The 20,906-nt window shown below is 34.1% G+C and overlaps 1 protein-coding gene across 1 annotated transcript; it reads right to left on the bottom strand.

Annotated features, from left to right (window-relative positions):
- Positions 1–15,651: 15,651 nt before the first annotated feature.
- On the bottom strand, positions 15,652–18,401 carry LOC105954691 (protein TRANSPORT INHIBITOR RESPONSE 1). The gene is made up of 3 exons (XM_012978372.2): positions 17,819–18,401; positions 16,728–17,220; positions 15,652–16,641 (listed from the first exon to the last, which is right to left on the bottom strand). Exons 1-3 carry the CDS (start codon positions 18,274–18,276, stop codon positions 15,841–15,843), a joined length of 1,752 nt encoding a protein of 583 aa, XP_012833826.2. The 5' UTR covers positions 18,277–18,401; the 3' UTR covers positions 15,652–15,840.
- Positions 18,402–20,906: the final 2,505 nt, after the last annotated feature.

Raw genomic sequence — 20,906 nt, 5'->3', positions numbered from 1 at the left:
TTAAAGACATCATGCATGCATCAAATTTCTTGTTCCATTGCCTAGGTGACTGTTTCAGTCCATACAAAGATTTCTTAAGCAGGCACACATAATCAGGATGTTTTTTATCACAAAAACCCTCAGGCTGGCACATATATATTTGCTCATTTAATTCCCCATGCAGAAAAGCAGTTTTCACATCCATTTGTTTTAATTCCCAGTTAAAGTGAGCAATTAAAGCAAGCATGATTCTAACAGTGGTGAATTTCACAACAGGAGCAAATATTTCAGTGTAATCAATACCTTCTTTTTGGGTAAACCCCTTAGCCACTAGCCTAGCTTTATATCTAACAGAGTCAGATTCATGTTTAACCTTAAACAACCACTTACAGTCAACTAAAGAGCATGCAGGAGGTTTAGGTACAAGAATCCAAGTATGGTTAACATGTAAAGACTTCATTTCATCATTCATAGCATTTAACCACTCAACAGACTCATTAGAATTCAAAGCTTCCCTATAAGACTTAGGTTCATTACCATCTAGAGAATCAAACACATGAAACACATGAGAAGCAAGTTGATAATCATTCAAATGAGGGGGCCTAACAATGTTTCTTCTATCTCTGTCCCTAGCAAGTTGGTAATCACCAAGATCATTCACAGAGGGCACATCAATATTAACATTTTGATCAAAGACAGTGTTTTCAGGCATCTCATTATTAACAACTTCATCAATAGTGTTTTCATTTTCAGTTTGAACAGAATTAACAGGTGGAATCTCCACCTCAGAGGAAGTGGTATCAGGTGAAACAATATTAGGAACAGATAAGCATGGAAATTCATTTTCATTAAACACACCATTCCTGCTAATCACAGTTTTAAAACCCTAATCACCATACAACCAACACCTATACCCCTTAACCCCTTCAGGGTATCCTAAGAAAACACATTTCACAGATCTGGGGTCAAGTTTATCAAGTTTTTGATGAACAAACACAGTACAACCAAAAACTTTCAAATTTGATAAATCAACAGGTTTACCACACCATTTAGATTCAGGTAATTCCCCATTTAAGGGCACAGAAGGAGACCTATTTATCAAATAAGCAGCTGTAAGAACAGCTTCACCCCAAAAGGTTTTTTCAAGCCAGAAGAATTTAGCATAGACCTAACTCTATCAAGTAAAGTCCTATTCATTCTTTCTGCAATACCATTTTGTTGAGGTGTATACACAACAGTTTTATGTCTCTTAATGCCAGATTCAGAACACAAAGTATCAAATTCAGCATTACAGAATTCAGTTCCATTATCAGTTCTCAAGGTTTTGATTTTCTTTCCAGTTTCGTTTTCAATCAAGATTTTCCAATTTTTAAATCTTTCACACACATCAGATTTATTCTTGAGTAAAAACACAAACACTTTTCTAGAAAAATCATCAACAATAGACAGAAAATATCTATTACCACCATGAGAGGGAACTGGGGCAGGGCCCCACACATCAGCATGCACATATTCAAGTATATCAGAACATTTAGAAGAATTGGGGAATGGAGAAACAGGAAATTTAACTTTAGTTTGTTTTCCAAGGATACATGAATCACATATAGGTAAATCAGTCACACAATCATCACTCAGATAATTATTCTTATGCAGAATTTCAAGACCTTTACCACTTATATGACCTAACCTCTTATGCCATAGAATAGACATGCCATGATTAACAGTGTTGGCATGCAAAACAGGTTCAGCAGAACACACATAGAGATTTTGCATTCTAACAGCTTTGAAAACAAATTTATCATGCATCATGATTCTTTGACAACCATCTCCCCAATTACCATGCAGACCACTATCTTCAAGAATAGCAACAGACAAAAGATTACTGCTAAGTTGAGGAACATGCCTAACATTCTTAAGAATTAATTCAAAACCAGATTCAAATTTTAGGCAGATTGTTCCAATTCCAACTACAGTTCTGTCACTGTTATCAGCCATAGACACATTACCATTTTCAAGTTTCACATAAGAAGAAAACAGATGTCTATGAGGTGTCATATGATGGGTGCATGCAGAGTCAAAAATCCAATCATTATCACATAGAGAGGAGATCACAGAGTTCATATAATCATGCATTACATCACCAACCATAAACACATCACCAAGGTTATCAGTCACAACATTAGCATGTTCATTGGTTCTTTCCTTTTTAGGCTCAGAACACTCATTAGCATAATGACCATTTTTACCACAATTATAACACTTTCTGCCTTTGGCTTTAAACTTATTCCACCCCTTGCCCTTTTTAGGTTTTTGTAAAGACTGGTTTTGGTTACTAGAGGAAGCCTTATTTTGAAATCTATTTTGAAAATTGTTTTGAAACTGATTTTTAGGCTTCCCTTTCACAAAGTTGATTTCACCAAAAGATTTACTACCCTTGGTAGCTTTTAAATCCAGTTCTTTGCTTTTTAAACCATTTATCACAGTGTCCAAAGAAACCTTATCTCTGCCATACTTAATGGCTGACTTTTACATCACTGTAAGTATCAGGGATAGCATTTAACAAAACAATAGGAGAATAATCATCAATATTTTTGTCTCCAGTTAGTTTAATATCCTGAACCAGTTTTGTGAAAATGTCAAGGTTTTCATCAATGTCTTTGTTTAAATCCAGTTTGAACCTAAAGAATTTTTCCAACAAAAACATTTTCGAGGGCAAGGAGGTTTCAGTATAAAGTTCTTCCAATTTATCCCATAAGGCTTTAGCATTATCTTGTTTTCCTAGTTTTCTAATCACAGAGTCACTTAGGTTCAAGATAATCAAAGAATAGGCAAGTTCATCAAATTCTGCCTTTTTGGCAGCAGGAGTGGTATCATCATAAGCTAAAGTAATAGCTTTAAAACATTTTTGTTGTACTAAAACACCTTTTATTTTCTGTTGCCAAATAGGAAAATCCCATTTTCCATCAAAAGGAGCTAAGGGATAAGCATTCATTGTTTCACACAGATAAGAGGCACAGAATCACACAGTCACACAGAATCACACAGAAAATACAGAGTATAGCAGTAAATAATCAGATTGCCCTCCCCTTTCCAGATTCCTGCGACACTAAGGCGGTCCGGACAAGAAAGGGTGGATGAGAGCAATCCTTAACTACACTAAGTGCGGAAAAATAGCAAGTAGAAGAGAGGGAAAGATCAAGCAAGGTCAAATAATGCCACACATGGCCACATAATGCCACACAGGGCCACCACGCCACACAGGGCCAACTCAATAGCCACACAGGTCTCCAAATCTCCACAGGTCAACGAACAGGAAATGAAATTAGGGTTTCAGAGGTGTTACCTTGACAAAACCAAGTTAGGTTTTGAATTACTCCGCTTTGAGTAGAGCTAAGCTATAGCCATAGCTCTGATACCACTGTAGGGTATCAAATTGCCAAGCTCCATTCACAACCTACTGTAAACTATATGTATTCCCCTTATGCAGTATTAATTACTGCCAAGGAGAATAGATATATATATATATATAGGTATGAAAGTATAAAAGAAAGAAAGAAATACAAGGTATGAATAAATTGGAAAAACAAATAGATTGAGATTTTCAGCTCAGTCTTCCAATTTCACACCAGAGATTCACACTTCCAAATATACACCACCAGAGTACCTCAAGGAGAACAGATCTCCTTTCTCTCTCACAACACTCAAACCCTAAATTACCCAGAAACCACGAAGGAAGAACAGATCAAGCACTCAAGCTAACCCACTCACCAAAACCCCAATTTCTGAACTCACAAAGAAGAAAACGGAGGGATTTAGGTCGTATTAGGGTTTATCTCTGTCTTACCCTCTTCCAGCCTCCATGCCTGTATTTAAAGGAACTGTAGTCAAATAGAGCCGGTGAAGGCTGTACCGGAAAGTCAAAGTCAGCAATGTACCATGCTGTTTGACCCCCGGCCATAACTCAGTCAAGGCAGTACAAGGGAGGAAGAAGACAGAAGCAGGAGCGGCGGAGAAGAAGAGGTAAGGTTAGGGTTTCAGAGTGAAAGGAGTGAAGAGAGAGAAAGAGGTATTTAAGTGAGTCAATGAACGGTCCAGATTGAGCCTAAAATCCAACGGATGGATTTGGCTCACAAATGGGTTGGGCTCACTCATAAATGCCTTGGGCTTAACTCAGTATGGTGGTGTATATTAGAATGATGGCAATTGGGCTTTATGGCCCAGAACATATTTGGGCCAAAATCCAACAGAGCCAGTCGGAGAAACAAAAACAGAGCTCATGCTCTTGCACTATCCTTTAGAGCTTGTTAATTTTTATATTGAACAACGTAAAATATGATATTGGAGCATTGACGATGAAGCTTCTTTGAAAAAGAAAAGGAGATAAAATTATTGGCATCAGGAATTTGGAATCCTGCGTGCCTTGGTAGTTGTAATCTGTTTTTGTTCATCGTGTGATTGTTTTACGATAGATATGTGCGGTTGGTGTTTTTGTTGTTATGGGCCAGCATCAAGTAAACATTTGAGATCTGTTTTGAATTGATCGATTTGAAATCTATATCTATCTATCTATACTATCTATAAAAGGAGGAATTCTAATGTGGTTTCTTCCAATTTTTTGTAGTGACAAAAATATCCTTTTATAGATCAAATTTCCAAGGGTAATTGAGATTAATTTAATATAATTAGTTTATTATTATTGAATTTGTATAAATGCATTTACAAATGAGTTAGCACATGTATATGCACAAATGTTACGGATGTTACAATTCACATTTACATATTATTATTAAGGGATAATATGCCATGAGCCCCTCAAAGGAAACATAATTTGAACTAAATGACAAATTCAAATTCAATATTTAATTAAATCCTTAGTTTGAAATAATATATGAGCCACATCCCTAATTTTTTTTAATCCCTATTTTGCCCTTATACCCTAAATTATATAAATCTAGACATTCACGTCAATTTAGATTTATTTTTCTTCTTTTTGTTTTCTCTCTCTCTCTCTCTCTCTCTCTCTCTCTCTCTCTCTCTCTCTCTCTCTCTCTCTCTCTCTCTCTCTCTCTCACACACACACACGTTCTCTCTATCTCCCTTTCTCTCTCGTTCTTTGCTCTCATCTCTCTATCTTTCTCTTGTTCTTCAGTAGTTGCACGAAGGCAACCACCGCCGGCGATGGAGGGAACATGAGCAGGGGCGGTGGATCGAGAGAGTGTGGTGGAGGCGGCGACGGCGGGAGGAGGCGGCTGCGGCGACGGGTGAGGCGGCGGCGGCGACGGCATTGGGTGGAGGCGGCGGCGGCGGGTGGTGTGGGGCAGCGGCGGGCGGAGGCGTGGTGGGGTTGTGCGGGCGGGGCTGTGATTATGGTTGAGATGTTATGGAAAATATATTTTTGACTAATAAATTGGATTTGATTTCCTTGTGTTTTGAAAGATTTTTGCTTGATTTGGGTTTAAATGTCAGATCTAGGTTTTCCCAAAGTTGGTAGGTGACTCCAATCGCGGCGGCTGCGAGCGTGGTTACTATGGTTGGCGGTGGCTGCGTTGGCTGCTAGAGTTTGAGCCGGCTTGGTGGCTAGGGTTTGATAGAAAAGTGTAGTACACCGTAGTATACTATACTACACCGTAGTATACCATAGTATATCACTACACTATAGTATACTACAGTACATCGTAATATACCATAGTATACTACAGGAAAATTGGAAAATTTGTAAATTGAAATTAAAAAAAAAAAAATAATAACATGTTTTTTTTTTTTTGTAATTCTCATTATTAAGTAGAAAAAAAAGGAAAAAAATAAATAAATTTTTATAATAGTGTAAAAAATGCTAAAGTGAATAAAGAAAAAAAGGAAGACAAAACGATATTCTGAAGAAAAAAAAAAATAATATGGAAATATGAAAATATTAAATGCACAATAAATAAAATGATAAATGCAGTTTGAAATTTACTTAATGAATATTTCGAATTTGTGAGTAGAGGGGCATTTTTGAAATGAATTTTATAAAGGATGTGAAGCAAATGTTTAGTTAGACTTGTCATTTAGTTCAAATAAGTTTTGTCACGAGGGACCTATATGCTAAGGCCCCTATTATTAATTAGAATAAATGTGATTCATGTATAGTTTATAGTGGACGTTCATATAATGACAATATGGTTCTTCACATTCATTTATAAATATGTTTTTATGCTAAATCAAAAAAAAAAAAATCTTCGAGAATTTGACATCGAGGACTTGATTGATTGAAGGTTGCCGATGTCCTCTTGCGAGTTTGTGAGCCTTTTATATGAACGATGTTTTACTGAATTAAGAGTACATGTTTTGCTTGTACTTTCATCTTTAATTGCACGTGAAACATGTTAGATAGAAGTATTACGTGATAATTTCTTCTATTGTTCTTTTAAAAAAATCAATTTGAATATCCGACGGGATTTTCATGTATGGGAAATTAAATTCATGCGATTTCCCTACCAATCTTTTTATTTAATTTTTTTTCTTCTCAAATTAGAACAGGCTATTAATTTAACCAAATAATATAATTACTCAAAAGGGTTTCCCCCCCCCCCCCCCCCCCCCCCACCCCCTCAAAATATACAAATTCGTATTATCATATATAAATCTTAGAGGGTCTACGATTGTTCTATTCTTTTTTCTTTCTTTTTCTTAGTTCTTCTTTTTTTCCTTTTTAAGTAAATTCAAGTCCATTATAAGGGGAAGTAAGGGAGGGAGGGACTCGAACCCTAGACATTTACCCTATTAAATTAGTTAGTGGGCGGTTATTTTTAGTTTTGTAGGTAATTATTTAAGTACATGTTTAATTAATCTACTAACCCATTATCTTACTAACCCATTATATCTTCTAGTGTGTTAATTTCATGCATGACAAAGAGCTCTCGAACTCTATAAATAGGAGAAGAACTCAGTTCATTTCTCACCATTTCTGAAGCGAGTTGAGAGCAAAGAGCTTCGGATGTCGAAACATTTTTTACAATACCTTGTTTTCCTTATGAATTTCTCACTATACAATTGAGTCTGCTTTGTATTCAATAACATTGAATACTGGTTTGTATTTCTAGAGTGCTGCTAAGCTATATTAGTGTAGATTCTAGAAATTGGTGTGCGGAGGAATCAACTTATGATTTCTTCATAGCAGTGAAGATCTTGACTTCTCATTTGTATTCTTTTGAATACTGTCTTAATAGAGTTTTTCGACTGTGAAGGCACATCCACAATTGATATACTTGTGAATAATTATTTAAAATTTGTGTTATTTATATTCCGCTGCAAAATCTTTCTCAACACAAGTTTTTGTTTATTTTTTGAAATGAAATATCTTATTTTATATTTATTTATATTATTTTACACTAATTCAGAGGCAATGAATTCTTTCATTGTCATTCAATTTAGAATTTAGTTAAACATAAGGGTTAATATGCATGACACCCTCAAACCAAACCTAATTTGATATAGGGGACAAACTTAATTAGAATTTTCTTATTAAATCCTTAGTTCTCAAAAGAAATTGATACACATCCTTTTAATTTTTTTAAACCCAAAACTACCCTTAATGTTACCAATAAAAATCACAATATATTCTGATTTTATTATTCTCTCTTTCTCCCCCTCCCTCTATCCTTTCCGCCGCCCAACTTCTCCTCCTCCTCCTCTCTCTCTCTCTCTCTCTCTCTCTCTCTCTCTCTCTCTCTCTCTCTCTCTCTCTCTCTCTCTCTCTCTCTCTCTCTCTCTCTCTCTCTCTCTCTCTCTCTCTCTCTCTCTCTCTTGTTTTTCCTTGCCTTAATCTCTGCACTCGTTTTCCTTCTTTTGCTTTATTTTTCTTTCTCTGTTAATTAGTAGATCTGAGTTTTTAAAAATTCGCTGAGGAACAACAGATCTGAGTTTCTCTTTTAATTAGTAGGTCTGAGTTTTTAAAAATTCGCAGAGGAACAACAGATCTGCAACCGACAGTGGTGGCTAAATCAGACGCCCTTGCGCGCCGGCGCCGATATCCCTGACTTGCCTTGACCGGGGGAAGTGACGATTGCATCAGGTAAGGGATGGTGAGATGTGTGCGAGATCTTTTTCGTTTTTTTTAGCGGTGGCTAGGCTGGTTGTGGTGAATTCATGGTAAGTGCGGGTTTAATTGCGTACACGATGAGGACGGGTCGGCGGTGATTGATCTACGTTTGCTAGCGGTGTTAGGATTCCAAATGGCGAAAGTAGGGTTTTCAAAATAGCTCTAGTCGTCTACGAGTGTCTGACGGCGTTGTGAATCGAAGAGATTTTGCTTGGTTTAACCGCTAGAGTTCGACGGCACCTGTGTTTTGCTGCTAGGGTTGGTGATGGTTGTGAGTTGTTGACAACTAGGGTTTGATAGTACACCATAGTAAAACATAGTACACCGTAGTATACGATAGTAATATACTATAGTATACGATAGTAATATACTATAGTATACCACAGTATACCATTGTCTACTACTGAAAAATATGTATATTGGATTTAAAAAAATAAATAAATAGCATGCTTTTGTTTTTGTAATTTTCAATATTATGTAGTTTTTTTTTTTAATAATAGTGTATTAATGCTAAAATGAGAAAATAAAATAAAATGACAAAAAATATATTCTGTAAAAAAAGAAATTAAAAAAGAAATTAAAAAACGTGCAGAACAAATAAAAAGATAAATGCAGTTTGAATTTACTAAATGTAGATTTCGAATTTGTGAGTGGAAGGGCATTTTTGGAATGAATTTTACAAAGGATGTGAAGCAAATGTTTAGTTGGACTTGTCATTTAGTTCTAATAAGTTTTGTCACTAGGGACCTATATCTTAAGGCCCCCTAAACATAATCCACGGCAAGTTCAAATTTAACCTAATTATAATAGTCAAACAACAATAAATTAAAATTTTTAATTTCAGGACACATTTAAAAAGAAAAATTGAACAGAAATATATTAATTAATCAATTAATTAATATGTATCTGAACAATATAACAAAATAATTTACCTGCACAAAATTGATGATTCGGTAGTAACAAAATTTCTTTCTCAATCCACCATATATATACGAATTTAACCTAATACATATTATTAATTAAAATTACTGGATAAAAATAATAATTAAAAAACAATAATAATTACCTCAAAAAATATTTTGCTGAGATTAAGTCCAAATTAACTTATAATAATTAAAACAAACATTAGCAAATTTGACATTAAAAAAAACAGTTAACAAAAAAAGTGGGAGAAATTTATAAAAGTTAGGGACCATTAGCCATAACTCCCTCTAGTGTTTTCTTAATAAGGGGGATCCAGCCATATTTTCAATATTAATAGAAAATCCACTATTTTAATAATTCCCGAAAATAGCCTTCTGGAAGACACACACAAAATTCGGAAATTTGAGATCCCTACAATCGTGTGTTATTGATTATATCCCAAAAAAATCGCTTCCCAAATCTTTCCATAAAATCCCATCTACAAACTCAATTTTTTTTATATATAATTTAAATAAATTTAAATTTTGGTTTTTTTTTTATTTAAAAACTAACAATCATAGCTAGGAGTGAAAGTCGGATGGATCGGATCGGAATTAGCCTTTTCGGAAAATTTCCAAAAAAATTCGGAAGTACAAAATCAATTCCAATTCCAATTCCAAAAATTTCGGAATCTAAAAATTCATTCCAATTCTAAAAGGCCCGGAAATTTCGGAATTTCGGAAAAAAATCGAAAATCACATAAGCTTTAAAATTTCAAAACTTAGCCGAAATTTTCTATAATGTTCATAATTTTTCAAAAATAAGAAAATAAACACAACGTAATATCCAATAAAACTTCTAATAACAATTCATTATATCAAAATCCAAAAACAAAACTTATAGATGTATTTTTCGTAAAATAAGTATTATATAATATATATTATTTATAGGTGTATTTTTCGGAAAATCGGATTTTTTCGGAATTAATTTCGGAATTAAATCGGATCGGAAATCGGAAATTCCAAATTTATTTTATATAATTCCAATTCCAATCCAAAAAAATTTGGAAAAATTCGGAAATCTGAATTTCGGAAGTCGGAATGAAAAAAGTTGTTCCAAAATCGGAACTTTTCGGATCGGAATCGGCGGAAATTGGAAATTCCGTTCCAACTTGCACCCCTAATCATAGCTTTAAAAAATATTTTTCTTTTAATTTTTTCTTTAAAAAATATATATATATTTTTTTAATTTCAGTTTTTTTGTTCGGAATCAACTAAAAGATTCTGAAACTAACTATAATATTTCAGAAATCAACTATAATTTGAATTTTTTATTTCATTTTTCTTAATTTTAATTTCAGTTATTTTTGACATTTTTTTTTCCAGAAAACAACTATTTTTTTTGCCAAACAACTATAAATTGTAAAAAAAAAACTATTAGAAAACAACTATTTTTTTTCAACTGTTCGTTTTTTTCGCCATAATCAACTATTAGAAAACTTTAAAACAACTATATAAAAAACAGTGATTTTCAAATAACAAATTTACAAAAAATAAAAACAACTACAAATGAACGAAATCTATAAAAGAAATGGTAATCAACTATAAATTGTATAAATCAGCACAGAATATCGAAAACAATTATAAAACTATTCGAAAACTACTGTAAAGTTATCGACAATAATTACAAAAAAAATAAAAATAGCAAAACCCGAAATCAACTACAAAGTAACGGAAACAAGTATATCGTTGTAAAAACTAGGTGGGAAAGACAAATTAAATCAAACCAAATTAATCTAAATGAAACTCATAACAGTAAATGCGATCAATCTTCACGAAATGAGATGTTTTCAACTATTTTTTTAATATATTAGATCCGGACCCCATATCTACTCATATAAAATTATCAATACATTAATTGATTTATTGAGAATTCGTCCAAGTTGGATCTTGAAAATATGAGATGCAAATTATTTTACAGCCTGTGTTCCACATTGACGGCTGCAAATCTACTCTGAGCGGCGGTGTGCGCGGAGGTGGAGGGGACAAATAGCAGTGGCGGTGGCGGTGGCGGTGACGTCGGCTTCGACTGGGTTAACGCTAAAAATAAAAGAAAAAAAGAAAATATGAAAAAAAGGGTTTATTAGGGATAACCCCCTTGTTCATATTTTCTAATGAGGTAGATCCAATTAATTTTTCCCTTTTTGAGATACACCCAAATTTGCCAACTTGGCAAAATATATTATATAATTTCCCTTTAATACCCCTGTTTTATTTTTGAACGGCATTTATTTCCTTAACTACGTGATATGAGATTTGCTGATACGTGATTCTAAAATCACGGAATAAATTTACGTGAGATCATTGGCCGTTCTATCAAATCGCGTCTATCAAATTGTGTACAATTTTTTTTTTTGAAGATTTATCCAGCGTTCCATCGTTTTAATCGCCTTTGAAGATTTCTTCACCGTCAAGCGGGTATGAATGCGTCTTTTTTCGCTTTTATTTTCGCTGTATGTACAGGATTGTTGTGTACGGTGGTTAGACATTTTTAAGAGTTGCGTTGATACTTGATTCTATTAAGTAGAACGTTTTTTAACAAAATTACGTCGTCATATATACATTGTTATTTTTGGCGGATGATGTTTGTTTGGAAGAGGATTGACAGAGTTAGAAGAGGATGGTTCACGCAGATCGGACCAGAGTTGTTTTATATGAGCTTCGTAGTTGGTTTATGCAATAATCGGAATAATTGTCCGCTGTGGTCGAGTTCATGTTTTTGATCCCGATCGATAGTTGGTTTATTTGTTTATAACAGCCGATTTAAGTGTGTTGGGTAGTACATTAAAATATAGTTCGTAGTCTTTTTTAATTTAGCGTATGGATTTTGCATTTTAAGTTTATTTTTGATGATATTAATGTATTGTCATTCAAATGTATTTGCAGTATATTTAATCATTTTTTAGTATTCTGCATTTTTAATTTTGTTTCATGATTTTAGGTTTTTTCGATGGCGAATTCCGTACGGATTTTGTTGAGGTTTGGTGGGTTGGTTGCTATAAAGAGGTGTTTACGATGTAATGGCTCGGTAACTTCGGTTAAGTGTTAAACCGTTGTAATACAGTAGTATACTATTATGAATACCGTATGATACTACCATTATCATTTTATTATACTATTATGAGATTATTAATGTACTAGAGTTTTTTAACTCGACATATTGGTTTGATTGTGTTATGATGTGTTTTATGTATTTTATCAAAACCCTACATTGAAATTATGAGATTATTAATGTATTATTTTATTGGTTATGTTGGAATACTTTACGTTGGTGTTGTTCTCAATGTTCTTGTCATTTCAGTGGTATATTGTTTGTAACACAATTTTATATCACTACTATAACCGTAATATACTATCATAGCAGATTAATGTACTATATTGAAATTATTAATATACTATGTGGTTGAATAATACGGGATCCATAGGCGATTAACGAGATCCATAGTCGAATTAGATCAATAAGATAGTCTATTACACGATATAAGGAAAATTACCTTAATTGATTAGTTAAACAAACATATTATTCAGTTTCCATATATATTATTATTTTTTCATATATATTATTATTTACCCTAATCGTTTTCATATAATAAGGAAAGTTATCCTAATTGATTAGTATTTCAAACATACATATTATTCAGTTTCCATATATATTATTATTTTTCCAATAGTCAATTAACTAAACCCATAGTCGAATTAGATACATGGGATAGTCTATTAAAAGATATGAGATAGTCTATTAATTTTAAAACACAAATCCGCCGCCGTCACTTCTCAAATCTAGGGTTTTGATGATTTTTCGGCCCATAGTCGATTAACGAGATCCATAGTAAAATTATACCAGTGGGATAGTCTATTAAATGATATGGGATAGTATATTAATACAGATGTAATTCGACTATGCATCTCGTTAATCAACTATGGGCCGAAGAATTATCAAAACCCTAGATTTGAGTAATCCTAGATTTGAGTAACCCTAGATTGGAGCAGTGACGGCGACGGCGACGGCGGCCAACGATGATATCACTTCTGGTGGATGTCCTGCCCATCAATTGTTGCAATATTACTGATTTAGTGCTCGAATTTGGTATGCGATTATAACAGATCTGCAATTACACAAACGTGATAGTCGATTTAGCCAAAACATATCAACAAATCGATGGATGATAGCGATTCAGCGAGTGGCGACGACGTACCTACGGAGGCTTGGTCGGAGTGCAGAAAAATCGCCGATCTACGGCCGTGCAAATTTCTGGTTTTGGGAGGTTTTGCAATTTTTTTGATAGTGGGTTTGTGGTGATAGTGTTTTAACGGGAAAATAGGGAGAGATTTGATATTATTTCAAATGGTAAAGTAACGGGATTTGTGGAATTTGATTGAGGGTAATTATGTAATTTAGAAAAGTTTGGGTTTTTATCAAAATGGCAAATTTAATTTTGGGTCTACCCCTATTATTTGAATGTTTAAGGGGGTTATATCTAATAGACCCAAAAAAAATGCAGGGGATAGTGGAGGAAGATGAGATCTGTAAATACCATGGTGCCGACCTTGACGAAGTGGGGCGGCGTTGGCTGAGCGGCGGCGGCGCGGAGGTGGAGAGGCGAAATCTATGGAAAAAAGAGAAAATAGAAGAAGAGACGATAAATTTATGAGGTTAGGGTTTTAGGTGGAAAAAATAAGTTATATATTATTTATGGAAGGGTAAATTAGAGAGATTAGTTTAAATTTTAATAAATATATATTTAATTAACTAATTAAGAGGTCTCACTAATATTGAAAACTGAAATGCTAAATCTCACACGAATTTTACCATATTCTGCACACAATTTAAATTATTTCTCCTTCTCTACCTTTCTTCTTTTTCCCTAATTTTTTTCACAAAATCACACACTAAAAACGTTCCTAGCATTCCAAGTTCGAATTTGAGAAAAATCTTCACGTGTCCAAACTAAAATAAAGTTGGAATTTGAGAAAAAAAAATCGAATTTATATGAATTTGAATAATTAAAAAGGCTTAATGAAATTGAATAAATAATAATAAAATTGAACTCATTTTTTATGATTATTCACGTAAAAAATTAATGAATTTTGGGTGAATATGATAAAATTATCTTAGACAGAAGTTAGAAAGAATATAAATATAGAAATTTTTTTTTTTAATTTATGTGTGGAATTTAGTAAATTATAGTGTGGGATTTATCACGCAAGTTATATCCACCTTAATATAAGTAAATGAGTTAGGAGTTTTTCACTAATTATCCCTAAAAATGATGGATGAGAAAGAGTCAGTGTGAATCTCTTGAATAATTAAGCCTATCATTATGTACAAAATCGACACTCATTGATTTAAACAAATAACGGTCCGTGAAATCAAAAAAATCAAACTTAGTCGTAGATTAAATTGATAAAACCGGGGACGAGGTCATTGATTTTACGAGGAGTCACTCGTAGTGACACGTAATCATAAATAAGAAATAAAAGGGTAAATTCCACTTTACCCCCTCGTACTCTGCCTGAGAGTCACTTTACCCCCTCGTACTCTCAATTTTATCGATTTACCCCCTTGTACTTGTACAATTTCCCAATACAACCCTTTCCTTCAATTTTTGTCGATTTTGACTCTAACGCCATTTGGTCAACTCTGTAAATTGCCACTGCCTATAACGCGTTGTTTCTTCTCCGTCAATATTGTCATTTCTTCTTCTCCCACCACTTCCCCTTCCAAGATATCCCCAAATTGAACCCCTAACTTAGTAAAAATCAAGACCCAAAAATTGATCGATTCCACCCAGTGCAAAGAAAAAAATACATGAATGTGTGAAACTTTCTCTTTTCTAATCTCGAGAGTCAAAATCGAAAAAATTCAATATTTACGTCAATATTTTGACTCCTGACCAAATGGCGTCAGAGTCAAAATCGAAAAAAGTTGACGAAGAGGGTTGTATTGGGAAATTGTATAAGTACAAGGGGGTAAATCGACGAAATTAAGAGTACGAGGGGGTAAAGCGGTTCTTGGGCAGAGTACAAGGGGGTAAAGTGGAATTTACCCGAAATAAAATTCAACTAGTCCATTTTTGAAATATTTCCAGTCAAAAAAATTGTCCTAATTGAAAAGAGGCAATAAATACTTTCTATTAACCAGAAGGAAGTCAGCTTTTTGGCCTTTCTACTTTTCTTTTTCTTTTGGTTTTTTGCAGTGGTGGGGACTGTCATGTTACTGTCGCTCCTATTTTTTTTCTTTCACTCTCTCCTCTCTCTCTCAGTGCTAAAAATTAAAAAAATACTAGGTCCAAAGTTACTGTTAACATTTGAAAAATAAAACAAAAAGAAAAGAAAATGGGCTATTCGATGTGGCGAAAGGCTAACTCTGTGATTTGATTTTCAAGTGGTTATCAGGTGTTCCCGAAACCCAAGAATGAATGAATCTCAACACCCCTCTTCTGAATCTATCACATGCCCCACTGCTCTAACTCCATTCTCTCTCTCTCTCTCTCTCTCTCTATATATATATATATATATATTTTTTTTTTTTTTCTTCTTCTTTTTAATACAATATATACGCCAAACACAAACAGACGCAGTACATGCATATTGTGTACTTGGATGCGAATAAATTATAATCATATAATATGACCCAAAATATCATATTACCAATTGGCAAGGTTCTTTAGTGAATAAAATCAGGTAGCTGCCTAATTAACAATCGTGTAATTAAGTCGGCACATGTAAAAACAAAATCACCAACCAATACACTTGATAATAACAAAGAAGAATAGCTCACTCAGCCAAGTTTAAAAAATAGATGGCATATGAACTCTCTCATTCAGTCAACAAAACCTCTTCTTCTTTCTCCATTGTCCAAACAAAATCAGGCGTGTCAACTCTCTGCCCACCAACTGTTCGATAAATGTAAAGTTTCTCAACAGGGCAGCTTTCAGGCCTCGAACCAGGGTGACCTCTCTCGTCTATAACCTCAACGTTAAGCCCGGGCAGCTTCTTCCCGAGTAATTTACAAGCTCCAAAACTGACCGAGCAAGATGACATCCAAAGGGATCGCATTGTTTCCAGCTTTGCAGCATTCGCCAACAGAGCTTTGTCCCCAAACGGGCAGTCCCTAATCTCCAGCTTCCTCAAGCTCTCACACCCAGACAAAACGTGATGTAAGCCCAAGTCACTGTCCCCTGCGAAAGCTATAGAAAGCATCTCCAATTTCTTGGCGTGGGTCCCGATATATTCGAAAACCCTATCGGTGAGTAGGCCAGAGAGAGAAAGTCGCCGTAGTTCTTTACAGTTCTCTACAATGGCTCCAAAGCCAGTATCGAGCGGTCCTAGTGTCAAGTAATCTGGAGCATGAGGCTCGATTATACATAATCTGAATCGGATTAAATTCGGACGATTCTTTGCAATGGTAATCAATGCAGCATTTGACATCTGGTGGCAGAAGTATAGAACAGACTGGAGTTTAGGACAACCTTCCGAGACAGAGACGAGACCCTTTTCTGTTAAGGACACGTTTGGCTCTGCTCCAAAAGGGTCTGAAGGAAATACCCGAAGTTCTTGCAGGTCCTTGCAAGATAGGGAAAGTGCTTCCAGACCGGTATCTTCGATGTAATCAAGAACCTGTATAAAAACAAACATAACATATTATTAGACTACAAATTCAGAATTATCAATACCATTATTAAAAGCAATTTGCACATACATACCCATAGACGCTGCAAATTTATACACTGGCTGACAAGCTTGCCAAGATCAGGGCTTTGAACTATGGCGTAACTCAAGTTCAGTGAAGTGATACCAGAGCAAACGGGATACATGGCAGGGAGGTAAGCTGGAACAACATCCCAAAAGCCGGACAAGGCTCTGAGTTTCTTACAGGCCAAAAATGCCTCTGTTAAGTTTGAGAATATATCGGATCGGATTTCGGCTGAACAGGCACCGGTACCTAATTCAACCAACTGTGGGGCCCGCTGGAGTAGATTGGGGAGCTTATCGAGTGGTACAGCGCGGTTCAGACGGAGAGTCCGCAGATTAGGGCAACGTGTAACTAGGCGCTCCAAGGCTGAGAAACTCACTTCCGAGCCTAAGCAAGATATGTTAAGGGAAACCAGTGAAGTGCAATTGTCAGGGAAATGGCTTAGCCAGTGTCCACTTAGGTCTTCCACTTCGCTCTCCCTCAAATCTAGTTCTCTCAGATTCCTGTATACCCGAGAATATCTGACTTAAATATTGTGTACCAATTACAAAATTGTACATGGGCACTTCGGAAGAACAACGGATAAAAAACAAAAAAAAAAAAATAAAGAAATGATGTTCTTAAATTATCATACTCATGTGAGGCTGGAAAGAATATCCACTAAAGAATAATACAGGTCACAGTAATATTCCAAGGACAATCAACAAAGAATTGGAATCTGACATGCTAATCAAAATGGTTGCTCCGTCCACTGAAACAAATTCATTTTACGAGAATAATAAACTCATAATTAAGAGCTGTAATCAACTAATTAATACTACATTTAGCCCTAGAGGATCACTCTACCAGTAAATCAAGGAATAAAAATGCAATATGCGCTCCGAAAGTGAAGGATAAGTTGTAAGTTTAAGAAGAAAACGGATCGAAAATACAAAATCTATTTCATTCACTAAATTCATTTGTATCATTCTCAATTTACCACTAGAAATTAAATAGTCACAACCAGCAGAACAAAAGATGATTATAAGTTCATTAGCGGAATAAAACAAATCCATTAAAGAAACGAAAAAATGAGAGAGTGTAGCAAGTAAGCAAAGCAACCTGCAATTAGCAGCAATAGAAGCGAGACCATGAGTAGTAAAGCCCTCGCAAGAAGTGAGCACCAAAACTTTGAAATTGTTAAAAGATCTGGAAATGAGGTCGAGACACTCATCCGTTACCACCATCCTCTTCAGCTTCATCTCCTCCAGCAATGGATAAGCTCCCGACATTACCCTAATCCAAGGCTTCACATACCCACCCCACCCTTCCGGCACCAGGTTGAAATCCGCAAAATGCGGCTTCCCCTTTATCTCCACCTCTCTCACCTCCGGAAACCGCCGCGTCACCTTTTCCGCCGATACCGAGTAGCAGTTTCCGATGAATATACGCCGCCGACACCACCGCTCGATCTCGTACCACGACTTGCACACCGATGAAACGCTGTTTCGATCCCTGTCGGAGCTCAGGAACGAGAACACGTGCTCCAGGACCTCCTCCGGGATCAACGAGTCCGCCATGGGAGAAACCAAAATGGTGGTTTTACAGTTTATCTGGATCTCGGGAATTATTTATTTTGTACACACAGAGATGAAAAGGGAGTGAGTGAGTGAGTGAGATTGGTTTATTGTAAACAAATCAAGATAACCTACTTTACCCTTTTCTGTATACTAGTAATTATGCACGGGATCAATTCTAAGTACAATTTTTTAATGACTAAAACACGACATGAGGTAAATCAAACACTTTTATGAATGAAAAGAGAATGTTAATCGGCATGGGAGTAATATAAAAAATGAAAATATTTTTTAGATAAAATAATCGAACGAAAACTTTGAATAGTTGATATATATTACGATATAATCTAAAAAGTTTAAAAACAATAGCAATTCCATTTGATTTAAGTACCGATATAAACAAAGTACATGACAAAAGAAAATATGAAATACCAAAATTGTGATATAAAAATTAAGATACATTATTTGATCCAAATTGTACAACTTTCTCGTCCAATACACTCGTATCCTTAACATAAACTTAATTCTCCAAGTAGTGATTTAGAGCACATGCATTAACATCGCTTATAACTCTATTTGCGAGGAACATGCACATTTTTCGTTGTTCAATTGCAATCAGTGATACACATTACTGAAACATAATCACCTAAAAGTGTAAAAAGTAAATACAATTTGTACTAAATCACCTTTATTTAAAAAAAACAAATTCAGTGGAGTATGCAATAAAATTAGCATAAAGTGCAAATAAACTAACACGGAAAAATAATTATACAAATAAAAAATACAAACAACAAATGTATATTTGAATCACAATATACAATTTTCTGATGTACATTTATATTCCCTGAAAAACTTCGTAGTACACATTATTGTAAGTAATATTAGTCGTCTATTCCTGCTTGATGAATATTTTTATGCCACCTATACTCTTAACTCTCCATATTACTACGTATAATAGTCCATGCCACCTCTACTCTTAACTCTCCATATTGCGACGTATAATAGTCCATGTCACCTCTAATACTATATTAATATTCATCTAATACTAATACTAATATTAATACAAAAATCAATATTAATACTAAAATCATTACTAAGAGCAACTCCAATGCAAGAACTAAATGAAGTATCAAACTAAAAAACTATCACTTTGATACTCCAAAATTAACAAATCCTTCTCCAATGGAGGCAATAAAGTGATATTTATTTTGATACTCAACCACCCGAGGTGCAAAAATGCTCCCTGAAAAATGAAGTATCAAATATATAACCACTCCACTAATCTATCATTATTTGACATGTGGCATTTAAAAATATAATTATTAATATATTTAAAATTTGATAATCTATTTGATACTTGTGGTTGGAGTGAATTTTTTTTCTAAAAGTATCAAACTATTATATCAATTATCAAATGAATATTTAATGCTCCATTTTGATATCTCCCATTGGAGTTGCTCTAAGACTAATATAAATATTAATACCAATACTAATACCAATGTCCAATATCAATATCAATACCAATACCAATACCAATATCAATACCAATATCAATATCAATGTCAATACCGATACCGATACCGATACCAATACGAATACCAAGACTAATACTCACACTCATACTCATACTCATATACTCATACTCATACTAATAATAATATTCATATTCATACACATACACGTACGAATACTCATACTAATATCAATATTAATACCAATACTAATACCAATACATATACCAATGCTAATACCCCAATACTAATAGTAATACTAATATTAATACTAAGCCGAGTCTTCTTGACTTTTTGAGTGTTCTGCTTTATCCGATGTTTTAGCAGCCGCCACCTAATACTGATATTGATACTAATATTAACACCTATTCTAACACATTACTAATACTAATACTAATACTAATACTAATACTAATACTAATACTAATACTAATACTAATACTAATACTAATACTAATACTAGGCCTCGTTTGCTTACCTATATCGGATTACATTGGATTAGGTGAGATTGGATTAATATCCCACTGACTAATTAATTATTTAGTCAGTAGGATGTTTGATTCGTTAGATTAAATCTTGTATTAAATTTGTTAAATTCTGGTATTAATTGTGAATTGACTAAAAACCCTTTTAATTAACAAAATTAAGATATTATTTTAAGGATAAAATTGTATTTTCCTCTTCTAATCACCCTCTACTAAATTAATCGCAGGGGGAGGGGTGCTACTAATTTAACCAAATAATAGCATTTAATTGCGGGCTTTAAGTGTAGTAGCGGGCTAGAGTAAATACGAATCTCATCAACCAAACATCTTACTAACCCCTATTATTTAGTTAATAGAGCTTAATAGCATTAAGCAAACGAGGCCTAATACTAATACTAATACTAATACTAATACTAATACTAATACTCATACTAATACTAATACTAATATTAATACTAATACTAATACTAATACTAATACTAATACTAATACTAATACTAATATTAATATATACTAATGCTAATACTAAAACTCATACTAATACTAATAATAATAAACCCATACTAATACTCAAAGTTTAAATGTTTTATGAAATTGAGTCACAATACATTAGAAATTTAGTATTTTCCCCCAAAAA

Source organism: Erythranthe guttata, chromosome 14 (genome assembly GCF_056151865.1).
Source record: "Erythranthe guttata isolate IM_541 chromosome 14, IM_541, whole genome shotgun sequence".
In the NCBI taxonomy this organism is placed as follows: Eukaryota; Viridiplantae; Streptophyta; class Magnoliopsida; order Lamiales; family Phrymaceae; genus Erythranthe; species Erythranthe guttata.
This window is presented reverse-complemented; position numbering and strand designations above follow the sequence as displayed.